The sequence below is a fragment of the Lissotriton helveticus genome, chromosome 5_1 (assembly GCF_964261635.1).
Source record: "Lissotriton helveticus chromosome 5_1, aLisHel1.1, whole genome shotgun sequence".
Lineage (NCBI taxonomy): Eukaryota > Metazoa > Chordata > Amphibia > Caudata > Salamandridae > Lissotriton > Lissotriton helveticus.
Genome location: NC_136065.1, coordinates 1072903683 through 1072919693, shown reverse-complemented (window position 1 = coordinate 1072919693; position 16011 = coordinate 1072903683). Strand labels below are relative to the sequence as shown.

General features: G+C 47.9%; 1 protein-coding gene and 1 long non-coding RNA gene across 2 annotated transcripts in view; one reads left to right on the top strand and one right to left on the bottom strand.

The window, feature by feature from the left end:
- Positions 1–6781: 6781 nt before the first annotated feature.
- On the bottom strand, positions 6782–10111 carry LBX1 (ladybird homeobox 1). The gene is made up of 2 exons (XM_078641164.1): positions 9275–10111; positions 6782–7257 (listed from the first exon to the last, which is right to left on the bottom strand). Exons 1-2 carry the CDS (start codon positions 9597–9599, stop codon positions 6782–6784), a joined length of 801 nt encoding a protein of 266 aa, XP_078497290.1. The 5' UTR covers positions 9600–10111.
- An 86-nt stretch (positions 10112–10197) lies between these two features.
- Positions 10198–16011, top strand: part of LOC144753494 (uncharacterized) — a 157910-nt gene continuing 152096 nt past the window's right edge. Inside the window, exon 1 of the long non-coding RNA XR_013594387.1 lies at positions 10198–10426. This is a non-coding gene — a long non-coding RNA (uncharacterized LOC144753494). The remainder of the gene's footprint in view (positions 10427–16011) is intronic.

Genomic DNA, 16011 nt, shown 5'->3' with positions numbered 1-16011 from the left:
GAAAAAGTACATGAAACCTGTATGAATAAGTGACATCTAACACGTATATACTATAAACCACACCGATCGTGGGTGCAGATAAAGAACACGACTATTGCAATAAATGGAGAGTAGACTCATGGGAAAACCGCGTAGAATGCCGATAACAGATAAAGTACTTAGACATGTTTATAAAATAAACCAGATAGGTCGTGAATATGACACAGACCAACTAGAACACATATGACGGGGATATGATATAAACGAAATAGAACATGATCAGATAACCACAACGAATATGGATATGAATTAACAGAGAACCACACAGAACATCTCCATGCAATCAAAAACGTAAAACACGAATGTATGAAAAATCATACTGAAAATGAATCTGACAAAAACACAGAGATGGTGGATATGAGCAAAAACAGACCGGTAGAAAACAGCTACGTTACTTCCGACCTTGGCTTAAAAAAAAACCATAGTAATCCGATGTGAAATACAACACTCGGAGTACTTCCATCAGCAACAAAGTAAAGGAAAGTACTAATATTTAAAAAAATATCGGAACGTGGCTATTCGCCAGGTAGGCATGGCCATGCTATAAACGACATTAAGCGTGGATATCAGTTTATCAAACACTGATTGGCTGTAACACCACCAGCAATGAAGATGGAGAACGGATGCAGAGTCATAATACAGATATCAGGGCACCAGAGTTCAGGCAACAGGACACCCCCAGGAGGGGCAGTTTGCAAGGGATGGTCATGATGGGTCCGGAAACAAGCGAGATTCAGAGGAAATGTCCTGAGTATACCCTGGAAAGGCCAGGGTATAACCTCCATCGACACAGACCGTGTGATAATGCTGCCTTATCACTCCTCATGGTATAAGCACGTGTGTCTTGGGTTTCATAGGAAGGTGTCACTGTGGCCTCGTGGTGGGTCCCCGAGGGGTCCTGTCAGATCCAGGCTCTTGGCCTTCAGCAAATGCACGTGCTTTGGACCAGCGGTTCCTCGCGCCACAAAGGTGGCAGCAGATGCGGATGTGCGGAGGCTGGCACGGTGGGTGAACAGTGACCGTGCTGCTTGTGCCAGGCTGAAGACGGGTACACGTTCGGCATGGGCCTCAGCAGACGCCGACACGTGCAGCTTCTGCCGGAAGTCACGTGGCCGGGAGGCTGCAGGGTAAACCCCCGCCGTGAGGGCCCAGCAGACGATGCTGTTTAGAGTAGCTCGGTGGGCACCTGGCACGTGGGTACCGGGGAGCTCAGGGGGAGGGCAAGCTGCAGGCTCGAGGGGGGGCCTGCGGGCTGTTGGCAGGGTTCAGCAGAGTGGGACTCGCTGTGGCACGGTGGGTCCAGAGTGACGAGGGAGTCGATTTTAGTGACAGTCAGTCCTAAAGCGGGTAATAAGCTCAACATGAGGTCTCGGAGTGAAGAGAAACACGTGTGCCCAGGATTCTGCTCCTGGTGTTCTTGGAATTGTGGCAATACTGGCTGCAGCCCCGAAATCTGCCCCACCACCCCAGGCCGACTTGTGCGGAACTTTCCCTACTGCACACGCCTCGATCCCTGAAGCACACGGCACAAATAGTGATAACAGGCCCGTGCTCTGCCAGGGCACACGAGGAGAGTCGCAGCGCTAGGAAGAAGCCAGTGGGCTCCAAGGAAGAGTGGCAGCCTATGGCAGGAGGCCAGCGCGCGACAATGTAACAATGTGCGCGAGATCTAAAACCCTCACATAAACTATACTTTCAGCATGTCCGTGCTGTGTCGGACATCCATCCGTGTGTTAGTTGCAATGTGTTATTGTGTTTACAAAGTGCATTGCATTAGCTCCTCTTTTCAGACACATGCCAGCGGCGAGCCCCCCCACGTGGCACAGCAAACTTGGGCAACGGTGCAAAGATCGTGATGCAAGCAAGGAAACGCCCCCTCCCGGTTGATGGTTTAGTAGATTACTACAGCCCTTATCGTTGTACAGGTACTCCCCGCGCGCTCCTGGGCCCCAGTGCCACTGCACCTGCTGCTCCGTTCATAACTCCATCTAGGAGAATTTGGATGTGGCTGGATTGGCCCTAAACTCATGAGTGCACCGTGTAGTCCCGGGAGAGCTTGAATGCTCAGATAAAAGGTGTATGATGGTGCCTCAGAGGATGTGTACCTGGGGACATGTAGGCGCGCGCTCTCTAGCCGTGGCTGCCCTGCACACACCTGTACCACCTGTGAAAGCTCCCTCTGCCACGGTCCAAGGCGCTGTAATACCCGGGCACGCGGCCTGGGGGTGGGGGGGGGGGTAGCTTCCCCTATTCCGGATACATAGAAAAGGTTTGCCGGTTAAAAGACGCTCCTTGCACTCAGGAGCGTGCACAGACACACCAACACTCTTTAACCGAATATTGTAATTGTGGATTTGGGAGAAGGAATTATTTTGCCTGCAATGCTGAGTATTAAACTCTGTGTTCTTTGCATCCGCTCACTGGGTCGTGGAGTGGGGAGTGGTGTGAGGTAGAGACTACTTTCAAAGTTTATTAATCATGATTTAGTTAAATAAAACCATGACATGATATAAGAACATAGTAGTTAGTAAAAGGATAAGGACATACTAAATCTAAGGTCACTTCAGTAAATGGCCTGATTCATTCAAATATACACGTGATAAAGTGCGAGTGTATAAGCTCTTCTATAGGAAACCATATTGAACTTTTAAATGTGTTCTTCAGTAAGTACAAAACCATTAAAAATGCGTATTTCATGATGGGTACACCCGTCAAGGTACAGCTTATTTAGCCAATACATTCCAGAGACAAGTAACATTATTAAAAAAACTAAAAAACTCGGACTGCACCCCAGACATCCAGGGAGTGAAGCTAATTATTGTAAAATCACTTAAAATAATGAGGGCGGAAACTAACAAGGATACAACCCAAGGCAGGGTAGGGAAAGTTCAATAGTACAAGATACCAGGTAAAGATGTAAGTTATAGACAGTGCAGCGTAAAACAGGTGCCCTGCAGTCCTGACTGCCATAAGGCTAGATGCTTCCGGGTTTCTTGGTGCAATAATCAGTTATACTTTTTTGTGAAAACTTGACAGGATGAGAGTTAATGGGTCGACATTGTAAGGCGGGCTCAGGTCTTTGACGAATTTCCCCGCCTTGATAAAGATCTTACTTCGGATTGGGAGAAACGTATTGAAGATGCCTCCAAGCAAGTGCGGGCCCCTTTCAGAAAAAAATTGTTTTTTTAGTAAAGCCCTCTTTACGACGACGAGAGAGGGGCAGCAACACAGAGGTGTAGCCATGACCCTGCTTAAAGTTACACAGTCTGCATGGCCCTGCCTTACCCGGGTTGGCCCCTGCCGGGTGGAAGTCTGCTATTGGTAAGCCAAGCAGGCGCATGCGCGTGACATCTCTGCGCACTCGGCTGTTGGTGGAGTCTGCAAGGTGGGCTGAGGACTTCCAACCAAGTATGAGGAATTTAGAGGGAGTAGAATCTCTGAGGACTTTAGAGGAGCAGAAACTTGCTGGAGTGAAGCTAAGCGCAACTGTTATTAATGGCGTTTTTCCAAATAAAAACGAAGTGGAATCAAGAATCAGGGCTGGTGCTTCGATTTGGAAAGATGGGATTTTGCCTTCTGTGGTTGTCTGTGCCATGATCGAACATGACTCTGAGACAGGCCTCGAGTGAATTTTCCAGTACTTTCAATACTCCCAAGTTAGTTTGATTTGGGAGGCCCAATGCCACCTCACTGGGTTATGGAGCAGTGTGAGGCAGAGACTAGTTATGTGTTGTGTTTGCACATGCATGAGGGAGGGCTAATTACCAAAAACACTGGCGTCCCTCCTGACCACATTTGTGATCCTGGACGCATCACTTGGCCTTCCTGTACCTCGGTTCTGTTATCTGATAAAATCGGATGTGGCTGGAAGCTGCGTGCTTTGAATAATGTTTCTTGGTGTGGGTGGACTTCAACGTGTTATGTGCATTAATTATGCGGTACTCATGTGGGTGAAAGGCTGGGCCTACCCATCGCGGTTCAGTGCGCACAGTCAGATGAGCAGAGCTCCGTGGCAGGTGCCTTAACATACAGCGCTTGCTCATTGCGTCACCCAATCCGGGGATATTCGAAGAATGCTCTTGTTTTAAAGTGCACGTTTTGGAACAATAAACGCACAAGTAGCGATGCCAGTCCGGGGACTAGAGGCAGCGAGAGACTGGCCCGGATGGGCGCCGCGGGGCATCTTTAGTGCCTTCCCCGGCAACACAATATCCCGGGTGGAAAGCGCTGATGCCAGCATGCTGGCCCTCCGGGAGAAGAGGGTATTTCTCTGTCCCTGCTGCCACGTGTGCCCAACTTCCCCGGGTTCACCTCTCCCCCTCTCCTCCCCATCTCTCTGTTTGCACACTTGGCACAAAGGCGCTCCCTCAAATTAACTCCAGCCCTTTCTGCCTCTTTGTCCCGCGCTGCCTTTTGACCATCTTGAAGTGTGGTGTTTTCAGCCTCATTAAACGCGCCCAAGACAAAAGAACCAAAAGGCAGCGGCGAGAAGAGAAAGAAGGCCGAAAACAAAACAAATAAAGGCCCTTAACGAGGCCCTCGGAGTAAATGTCAGCGGCTCGGGGACGTTTACGAGTGCGCCGCTTAGCATAAAAACACTTAGGGGCAAGATTGAGGGCCTTGCGGGGGGAGACCTGGACAGGAGTCAAACACATCTTTTTTTCCACCCAAAAAGAGGAGACAAGTGCTCTTCCCGAAAGGGAGCGAGAGGGCGAGGACCGCCCATTGTAATTCATAGACTTGTTCCGAGTGGCAGGAGAATGGGGCCGGATAAAGGAGGCCCCACGGCCGGGCCCAGATGCCCCGCGCGCGGGGAGCGGGGCGCCGCCTCCCCGGCCATTGTCAGGCCGAGTTAAACAGTCAATGGGCGGCCTGAACCCGATCCATCACCGTGGCGGGCCCGCCGTGGGGGCCATGCGCAAAGCATATGGCCTCCAAACGGTGGGCCTGCGCGCTCGGCGGAGGGCCACGCTTGTCCCAGCACCGCCGCCGGCGGGGGGCGGCCGAGGCCCATTGTGGCCCGTCACCCCGGGGAGGAGGCCTCATTTGTCCCCACTTTTCACGCTTTACGCTGGAGAAAAAAAAATCATGGCAGCCGCCCCCCCAAGCTTCTTTTTTTCCAAAGACGCGGAGATTTATACAGCCCTCGGAGAAACTGGCCCAAAACTGGCTGTTTTTTCTCTTTTCTTTGCAGGCATCCACTTTGTTGTTTTTTTTTGTCAGCCGCTCTCTGTCTGTCTCCCACTCAAACCAGATTGGGTTTTTCTCACATAAATTTGGCAGAGAATGGGAAAACACACGTCGATGGGTCAAAAAGGCAGGACACGCTTTAAAAGGGGAAAACAAGTTATAAAAGGCAATATATGTCACATTGTGCAAAAGATCTTTTTGTTTTTGTTTTGTTTTGTTCCTGCTTGCACGGTCCTGGCTATGAGAAAGAACAAACACTGACAATATGGTATATAGTTTGTCGAAACACACTTTTATGGAACAATGCACCAAAATGTGCCAATATACAGGGGGACTGGGTTTTCTGTAGCACTTTGTGGTGGTTTAGTGATGCATTCAAGTGCTGCGTTGCTGGACACACCAGCCCCTTTCTGAGAGTACATGGCTTTCCTTTCACGGCGGCGCAAAAATAGATTGCCGACCATGCCTGAAAATGTAAATATATTATCGAACTCCCCTCCATCTTCAAGGAACATAAAAACATTACCTGTCTTCCTTTGTAGAAAATAATTTGCATTTTTACTGATGGAGAAAATGCCACGTGGATTGAAAACATTTTTACAAATACTATTTTACACATTTAATAAAAAAAATATTTGTACCGCTGAAAACAACGACATTAAAGTTATGTTAGAAAAGGATAATAATTTTATTGAAAAGAGCTCTCTGTACAGTTTGTATAAGTAAATAAAACCGCCAGTGTCCCTGGCAGGTTAACTTAAATAACATGATTTCTTCATTATTTTATGGTTTTTTTTACAGTTGAAACAAACATTTTCTGTACACGTTTTTATTCATAACATACAATTTAAATATATTCGGATGTGCCGCTTACATCATGCAAAAAGTCTAAAAAGTGTATAAAATAATTGTCATTTTTGTTTTTCTCTCAGCCACCTTCATAAGAAAAAATATGAAAGTTTGTTTTTAATAAAAGCAGAGGAATAGAAATGGCAAACGCAGACATCTGGACGAAGCGAGGCAGCGGGTGAGGTTGAATTTAAACATATAGAAACCAGAAGTTAAAGCATACAGTTAAACTTACACATGAATATATGTCCCCTCGATATTTAAGGAGTTAAAATTAAAAAATAGACCCGTGCACTTTTGAAAACATGCAATAAAAACCATACATTTTAAATGTAGCGTAAATTAAATCATATCTCGGTTTATCTGTGACTTGTATTTTTTTCTGTGCTTCGTACAAATTAATATTGTTTTTTTCAAATGGAAACGGAAAGGAAAAAAATATATATATTTATAATGTCGAAATGTTCGTTTTACAAGAAGCCGTACACAATTGCACCATTCCAAAAATGTGAACTACCTGATGTGGCAGCCGTGGGTGAGATAGTCTGTCTCTTTTTATCCCGTATTGCTTATTGCTTTTTATTGAAAGGGGTCTGCCTTGGTGTCCGCCTCCGAGGTCCTGTCAGACACGCGCTGCCTGTGCCCGGCTCGCCAATAGTCAAGGTTGGCAGTGTTTGTGCCCAGCGCCTGGCAGCGGCGGGGCTCAGTCGTCGACGTCGATCTCGACGTCGTCGTCGTCCTCGTCGTCGGTGCAGCCCTTGGAGCTGCAGGGCGGGGAGGAGGGCGAGAGCTGCAGGTGGGCGCCGGCCTCCAGGTGCCCCAGCAGGGCCGGGGACTTGCCCCGGCTGCTGCCGCCGTCCGACTGCTGATCCAGCTCCGAGATGGAGATGATGCTCTCCACCGAGGACGGGCTCAGCTTCTTGGTGGACTCCACGTCGGCCTTCATCTCCTCCAGGTCGCGCTTGAGCTTGGCGCGCCGGTTCTGGAACCAGGTGATGACCTGCGCGTTGGTCAGGCCCAGCTGCTGCGCGATCTGGTCGCGGTCGGCCGGCGACAGGTACTTCTGGTACAGGAAGCGCTTCTCCAGCTCGTAGATCTGGTGGTTGGTGAAGGCCGTGCGGGACTTCCGCCTCTTCTTGGGGGTCTGCCGCTGGCCGAAGATGGTCATGCCGTCCCTTCCTGCGGGACACAGGGGGACAGGGTTAGAGGTGATGGGCGAGCGCTGCCCGACGCGCGCACAGTAACAACAAACACGCTGCAAACAGAGCGTAAGGACATGCGATGACACCAAATGGAGGGATGGACGCACAACTCACAGACACACACACACACACACAATAACAACACACAAGCTGCAAACAGAGTGTGAGGCCATGCGATGACACCAAATGGAGGGATGGACGCACAACTCACAGACACACACACACAATAACAACACCCAAGCTGCAAACAGAGTGTAAGGCCAGGCAATAACACTAAAGGAAGGATGTACACGCAACTCCCAGACACACAAACACATAGACACACAATAACAACACCCAAGCTGCAAACAGAGTGTAAGGAGCGATGAGCACACAACTCCCAGATATACACACACACAATAACAACACACAAGCTGCAAACAGAGTGTAAGGCCATGCGATGAAACCAAGGGAAGAATGTACACGCAACTCCCAGACACAAAACACACACACACACACACACACACACAATAACAACATCCAAGCTGCAAACAGAGTGGAAGGCCATGCCATAACACCAAAGGAGGGATGGACACACAACTCCCAGACACACAGACACAATGACAACACCCAAGCTGCAAACTGATTGTAAGGCCATGCGATGACACAGGGATGTACACACAACTTCCATGCATACAAACACACAGATACACACAATAACAATATCCAAGCTGCAAACAGGGTGTAAGGCCATGCAATAACACCAAAGGAAAGATGTACACATAACTCCCAGACACACACAGTAACAACACCCAGGCTGCAAACAGAGCGTAAGGCCATGCAATAACACAAATAAGTGGTGTACACACAACTCCCACACACACAAACACACAATAACAACATCCAAGCTGCAAACAGAGTGTAAGGCCATGCAATACCACCAAATGAGAGGTGTGCTTTTATGGTTGTTTGCTTCAACCGAATAAAGCTAATTTTGAATTTGAGAGGTGTACACACTGCTCTGCCACACACTCACGCGCTCACAATAACAGCATTCATGCTGCTAACACAGTAGAGGTCCATGCAATAACACCAAAGGGGAGATATACACACAGTAATCATTACAGAGGAGCAGGTACACACATTGCACAGGAGGCAAGGGTACCAAATTCGACTATATAAACCAGGCTGGAAAACTAGGGACGCTGATTTGCGAGCTGAAAATATAAATTGAAGGCACCAAAAACCAACAACCACTTCCTGTCCTACATGGAATCATCTGCAATTTCCTAAAAAAACAGCTCCCGGAACAAGTTTTAAATCACCTTGATCCCCATACGGGATCCAATACAAACTAACTGTAATAGGCCAGCAAGTGGATAACTGTGTTTTGATTCCCAAGTATGTGGAACATATTAAAATGCTGAATGAACCGTGTTTAGTTCAAGACAGGATTGAAAAATACAACTATACCTCCAACCAAAAGATAAAAATAAACACAGCCCACGCTTACAGGTAGGTACATACACCAGATCTAAAGAGTTGTACTTTTCTAAAAAAAAAAAACACAGAGTGATGACTGAAGGGTGCTCCCTCCGTGACAGCGCATGACACAACTAAGTCACTGGTCAGGACTGGGTGAACTGCACCTAAGTCCCTATCTCTTTTCGTTTTAGTGGATTGGAAACTGCCACACAATGTCAATTAAAAAATTCAGCATGTCTTTCAAAATTGCAATTCTAGTCTGAAAACCCTTTGTAGAAAGGGATGTGGAAAGATGCAGAGTAGCCAACATGTTTGCAATTGATTTTTTTAATGCAGGAAGAGTTGACAGTGTGTGCACCCTTAAATTAAGGTGTGAGTGCTGCCTTTCAGTCAGCGCCCAATGTGCCTCTCTCCACAGACCCCTGGTCTAGGTGCCAGCATCCATCCATCCACGCGCCACGCGCCCCCCAGGGGCACCGGGTCCCGCTGCCCCCAGGTCCAGTGCAGAGAAGCGAGCAGGTCCCACCTACCTTCGGCCGCCTGCAGCACGCTGACCTCCAGCCCCTTGAAGGTCTTGCTGGCCAGCTCCTCCAGGGCGCAGAGGGGGGACGTCTGCGAGAGCAGCGCCCGGCCGGACAGGGCGAGGCCCGCGGGCGGGGGCTTCTCGGCGCCCAGGAGGTGCGCCGCCGCCCCGCACAGGCCGTAGCTCCGCCGCACCGACGGCTTGCTCAGGATGTCCTCGATGCTGAACGGCGTCAGGGGCTTGTTGGAGTTGGCCGGGGGTGGCAGGTGGTCCAGGGGGCTCCGCCGCCGCTCCTCCACCACGGAGGACTTGGACTCCTCCTTGGAAGTCATGCTCGACTCTCACAGTCCGTGCACAGCCACCAAGAACAAATATAAATAAAAAAGCAAGCAATCCCCTTCTTGTTGTGTGGGAGCCTTGGCGCCAACAGAAAAGTTCTCTCCTCTCCTCAGGAGGGGACCCCCAGCCTCCTTCCAAATGCAGCTCCAGAGGCCACTCGGCCAGGTCACAGATCTGTCCTAAGAAGTGGGTGGCTTTGCCATGGAGGAGTCGAGCGCTGCAGCCAGCCCGGCGCCCACGAGGACTTCTCGCCGCACTCCTGTGCCACTTCCCCTCTTTCAGGATGCAGAAGGTCCCTGGATCGCCTCTTGTTCGGATCCCCCCGTTCGCGTTCTTTGCCAAAAGGGCTGGAGCAAGCCAGGGGAGCGCTGATCCTTAGACTGGGGGAACGGCGAAGAGACGGGGTAATTGACTATTGCTAACAAGTTATTGTTGATTGGAAGGTAATCAATTATCTCCAATGGCAGTTTGGCCCTCTCCCCTTCTCCCGCTCCCGCCCTCTCTCTCTCTCCTCCACTCTCTGGCTGGCCAATGCAGGCGTCTGCAACTTGGAGCTCCATTAATTAGAAGGCAGGACAGGGAGGTGGAGCCCGCGTGAATTATAATGCCTAATGCACTTGTCACTTTCTCCCCCATTATTTGTTTGGCCACAGATATATTTTTAAATTGCATTACTTCCGGGCTTTATTGCATCAAGGCGAATAGAGCACCAACGAAAAAACGTACACTTCTCCTCTTTTTTGATTTCTTCTTTATCTCGCTTTTTTAATTTTTACATTCGTTTGTCCTGTTTGTTTATTCAGGGGACGGCAGCTCCCAGGTAAGATTATTATTACTGTTATTATTACCTTTATTATTATTAGAATGCTGCTATAGTAATTTGTCCTAAAATTGTTCTTTTTTCTTCATTTACTGATATTTGTTGATTGTTTTTGCTATGATGTGCATGCAAATAAGCCGTGAACTTGCGTGTGGCTGCCTTTTTAACGGTGGGGAGATTTCTCAGTGCTTCTTTTTTAGATATAGCGACCCCCCCTTAGGATTTATTAAAAGGCGCTTCGAGGTGGCCACTGAGCGCTAGGGATATTAACGGGGGTTTTACTCGAGGCATTCGAAAGCATTAATTAGCCGGATTTCCTTTATAATCGTGCCCGGCTGGTACAGAGGACGCGCTGCTTCCAGGCTAAAGAATTTATCATTTCCATTAATACCCGCAGGAGGGAGAGACAGGTAGAGAGCGAAACGTAAACCCAGATCTGCCCTTATTGTCGCTGTTAAACCCTCTCTGCTGTCACTCGCGGGCGAGAGGCCGCCGAGGAGATATTTCATCCACGTAACTAAAAATGCCCCGGTGCTGCTGCAAGTTTTCGGACGCATCGCCGGAAGGTACATGAATTACTGGTGGGTTTTGTGTGTGTTTTTTGGACCCGGCGCCGGGCTCGGGGGAAGCAGAGTTTTAAAGGATCTCTTGCGCAGTTAACTTCAGTCCCCACATACATAATACATTTCATTTTCTGAGGAGAATGGGACGCGGCACCACAAATAACTTGTTGTTTATTCACTTGACCAAATCACGCTTTTTTTCATAGACTGCTATATCTCATCGACTCTCTCAGAACAAACACATTCAGGTGTTTTTATCGGCATTGTTTACATTTTTATATAAATGTTTCGCACCCGAAATATATTCCAATTGCAACCCGTTGTTACTGTGCTGTTTTAAGAAGTGCTGATGGAATATAAACAGCCGGTGGGCGGTAAATAAAGGCGCCCACCCTTGTATCGGTGCACCGGCCATTGTGCGCGAGTTTATTTATTTTAACCGCACGCTTCCGGGTTGCTAAATATAAACATACGACATATATGTAAACGTGCACCCTTTGCCTGGCTTCTGATTTGTACATTAAAGGTCTAAAGGAGAGTGAGGTGTTTAGACCTTGCTCCGTTGTGGCACTGAAAGGTGTGCTGTCAGTCCGGCCCTGCCAGGACGCTTGTACCCTTCACTGGCCGGCCTCACTTAACGTGTCCTGAGTGAATGCCCGGCAGCGGGGCCCGGCCTGTCTCGGAGGGGCTGTTGGTACCGATTTTATTATATGGAATCTCGCTTATAAATAAATATATGATGTCTGGTCCAGCTTCCAAGCATCCACCCCTGAGTGATGGTTGGTGTGCGCGCGCGCGTGCGCGTGTATGCACGTGAAGGCTCAGACAGCATCTCTGCTGGGATCAAGTCAAACTTGGCAGGGGGGAGGGAGGTGAGGTTGGGGAGCCCCCCTCCCTTCTTGATTCCACACCTGCACCTCTGTTTCCTTACCCACCTTGCACTTGAGGCCCGGCTGGCGCCACAGCAGTGTGGAAGCTGCAGTTGCCAAAAACACACAAAGAGACACATGGCTCCGGGTCTTAAAGTGCCCTCGACCGTTTCTGCGTCCCGTCCACTGACATGCCGCGGAGGGACACATGCCTCTTGTGAAGGGCTGTAAATTGCGAAGGGTTCGTAAAAACATTACGCCTTCACTTTGCAGGTGTTTTACGTTTCGTGCGGAAAAAATAACTGCCGCTGCCTTGCGTTACTTTGTTTCAAACCTGAAATGGAGTTGTGTTTCTGTGATTATGAGAGTGTTGAGTGCGTGGGTGTTTGTTTCATTAGACTTCCGACCGTGTAATAGGGTCCAACATTGTCAATGAGGCCGGGTTTTCGAGCAAATGCCACCAAATCCCCGAATGAGCTATATGGGACCTTGTTTTTATTTCGTTCATTATGTACTTTTTACATTGTATGCCTAGTTTGCGGTAGTTAATTTGAAAAAAAGGGTATTTGTTTCAAATAGTAAATTATTTATTCAAAAAAGTGAGTGGCTTATCGTCAAGAGCATTTGAAGAGAAAGGTCAATACAAATAATGATGTAGTTAAGAATGTAAACATTTGTGAACAAATACCCTCGTGGTGTTAAAAACACACCCTGCCTTGAGAAGGGAGGGATTGTTGGAGCTGGTCTGTGAATGGTGCATCTTACGAGGATCACGGGTGCAGGGTAAGAATGCTCAGGTTGTGTTTATCTTTCGTGACTAGAATGTTGATGAATCCACGGGCAGTAGTAAAGCTCTGCAGAGTCATTATGATGATGATACAAGCAATAATTCACAGGGGCCCCAAAAATGTTTTCCATATCTCTCGTGGACCGTGATGTATTTCACATATTTAGCAGAGACCCACAAACGATAGTTTTTTTCTCACTGCATTTTCTGCAATAAAAGCTCCCAAGTGTGTAATATGCGAGGATACATAATGGCCACCATGCAATGCGGTCCTATATTGCCATCAGGGGTTATGGTGACCCAATAACCACTTGACTAAACTGGTGTGTAAATGCCACCAGAACGCAAATATGGCAATATACCATCCGCCAATGGATATACATCTACATGTTATGTATTTTATATATTACATGTTCATTTTGGGGCAAGTGGCTTGAAAACGGTACTTATATGGATGTTTGCACACCATTAAGAGTCTCTCTTAATTTTAATAAAGGAGAGACTCTGTATACATGCAAGCATATATCTTTATTTATGTGTTTCTTATTGGAGACCATGGGATGGGGGTGATGCGTTTCCCCACTGCCTGTCACCAAACTTAAGTACTTTTTGACTTACCTATATATAGCACTCAGCACTGACTATTTGGAACTGAACAGGGGCGCACCTATATTACATTAGTTACTCACCCATTTAGCTCTTTTCTCTCGCTGTTTTTTTCCAATGGGAAAATGTTACTTGAGAGCACTCAATGGCATTCTAGATTACACTCTGTGTAGAAAAAAGCCTAGATAAATCACTAATTATGTAGTTAATAATGTAGAATATTAGGATAAATATATACATACCTGTGTGTTAAAAAACATTACCAGAAAGGAAGGGGGGGGGGTCATGGAAGCTGTTTCCTAAAGTGCAGGTAACAACAGGTATTGGTTGAAACGAGAATGTTTTGGTTTTACTGATTGGATTGCGCCTCTCATTATGGTTTGAAAGCCCCATTTTCACATGAACCTGTGAAATAATTTCCTTATTTCCTGGGTTACTGTAAAACATGGGCTTTTTATGCACTGAAAACATACACTGGGTAGTGACCAGTGCAAATAAATGTGGAATAAAAAAGCAAGTATACTAATACACATACATTTGCATACGTCTTCATATACATGCAGTGATCAAAGTCCCTGTGGTTAATGTAGTTTCACTGGTCACCGAAGCTCAAATTGTGTTTCAAGCAAATTACAGAGAGAAACATCTAGGACCACTTTCAACACCTTATTTGACCTTTCTGTTGTGCTTCTGTCTGCTACTTTAACACATAAGATTGCTCCTTTGTGCAGACCGACAGAGAGTTATACGCTGCTTCCTGCCACTGTCGAAGGAGAGTGGGCGTCCTGACCCCTAGAGGCCGCCACTCTTGTGAGCAACTGAAAAGAGTTAATACATAGCATATTACACTCAGGGGCGTAAGACGGACCCTGTAGTACAGGGACACACCAGCAACAGTTTAAAGCACCGGTAAAGTGGGCAATTTCCCAGACCCTCCACCCCCCCCCCTCTCAAGGCCCCCCCCCCCCGGGAATGTGAACTTTCTATCTGAGTTCTGTCTATTCTATTTCATTATCTACACCACTCCGCCAACCTTTACTTCATGTCTCTCTGCACCTTAAGGGGCAGATTTACAACCCCCTTGCGCCACTTTTGCGTCACTTTCCCCGTGTTAAAAGTGACGCAAAAGTGGCGCTAGGGGCTTGTAAATCTGCCCCTAAGGATTTTACGCATCACATATTTCAACCAAGTTTTCAACATATAATTTAGCATCGTTGGCAGCACGGGGGCTTGAACTAGCAAGAAATTGATGATAACATTCAAAGTTTTTCCCGAACATGCGCCCCCACAGTATATCGTTCCTGGCCGCGACATTACTTAGGAGGCCAGTGGGGCGCACGCATTCCAGGGGCTCCCATGAAGTCAAAAGCCTGTGAACATCTGTGAGATATGGGGGCGGGAATGACGTAGCTAGGGAAGGCCCGTAGAGCCCCCCACTTGGCCGCCCTGTAGCCAGAGACCAAGTCCCTCGCCTGGTTCCCTGACACTGATCTGCCGTCGCCACTGACTTTCCTGTCGTCCTCTCTAAAGTAGTCTCTGCCACGTGAAATTAAGAGCGCAGACCATCTTCTGATGTTGCAGGAAGTGACGTTATATGATGTGGAGTTAGTGCAGGTAAATGACCATGTGCTCTTTTGGCTTATGTAGTTCTACCCGGTCTTCAACCTTGGAGGTGCGCCCCCTGTTGTCCACAGCGGGATACCATGTTTAAAAGCCAGAGCTTGTGTGTAGAGTGTAGACTGGAGAAGGTTGAAGTCAAACAGTCGAATTCCACAAGAGCCACGAGGCTACAGTGAAGTGACTGCAAAACCACACTTAACATGCAGTTAAGTGACTGGGACACACATTGAAATGCACTGAAGTGACTGTCCTACTGCACTGAAAATACTGTGGCAATGCCAACAGAAAGCAGGGCAGTAACCGTGGAACCAGTGTAGTAAAGTAACTGTGGCACAATACCGAAATACGGCGAATGGCTGTGGCAGCCCAACAGAATGAAGTGCACCAGTACCAGTACAAGTGCACTAAACCTACTGTGATACACACTGAAATATAGTGACACAGCTGTGGCAGTCTGGCAGAATGCAGGGGTACCAGTGCACTAAACCTACTGTGATACACATTGACATATAGTGCCAAGGCTGTGGCAGTCCAGCAGAATGCAGTGATACAAGTGCAATAAACATACTGTGATGCACACTGAAATATAGCGACAAGGCTGTGGCAGTCCAGCAGAATGCAGGGGTACCAGTGCAATAAACATACTGTGATGCACACTGAAATATAGCGACAAGGCTGTGGCAGTGCAGCAGAATGCAGGGGTACCAGTGCACTAAACCTACTGTGATACACACTGAAATATAGCGACAAGGCTGTGGCAGTGCAGCAGAATGCAGGGGTACCAGTGCATTAAACCTACTGTGATACACACTGAAATATAGCGACAAGGCTGTGGCAGTGCAGCAGAATGCAGGGGTACCAGTGCACTAAACCTACTGTGATACACACTGAAATATAGCGACAAGGCTGTGGCAGTCCAGCAGAATGCAGGGGTACCAGTGCACTAAACCTACTGTGATACACACTGAAATATAGCGACAAGGCTGTGGCAGTCCAGCAGAATGCAGTGACGCTCTTTTTAGAAGCCTACCCGTAGTCGGCGCACTTCCCTAAACCCGTAAACAGCTGTACCATCTTTATGCGCCTTGATGCCCTTGGGCTAAGTTGCGCTTTTTATAAATACTCACTCACTCACTCACT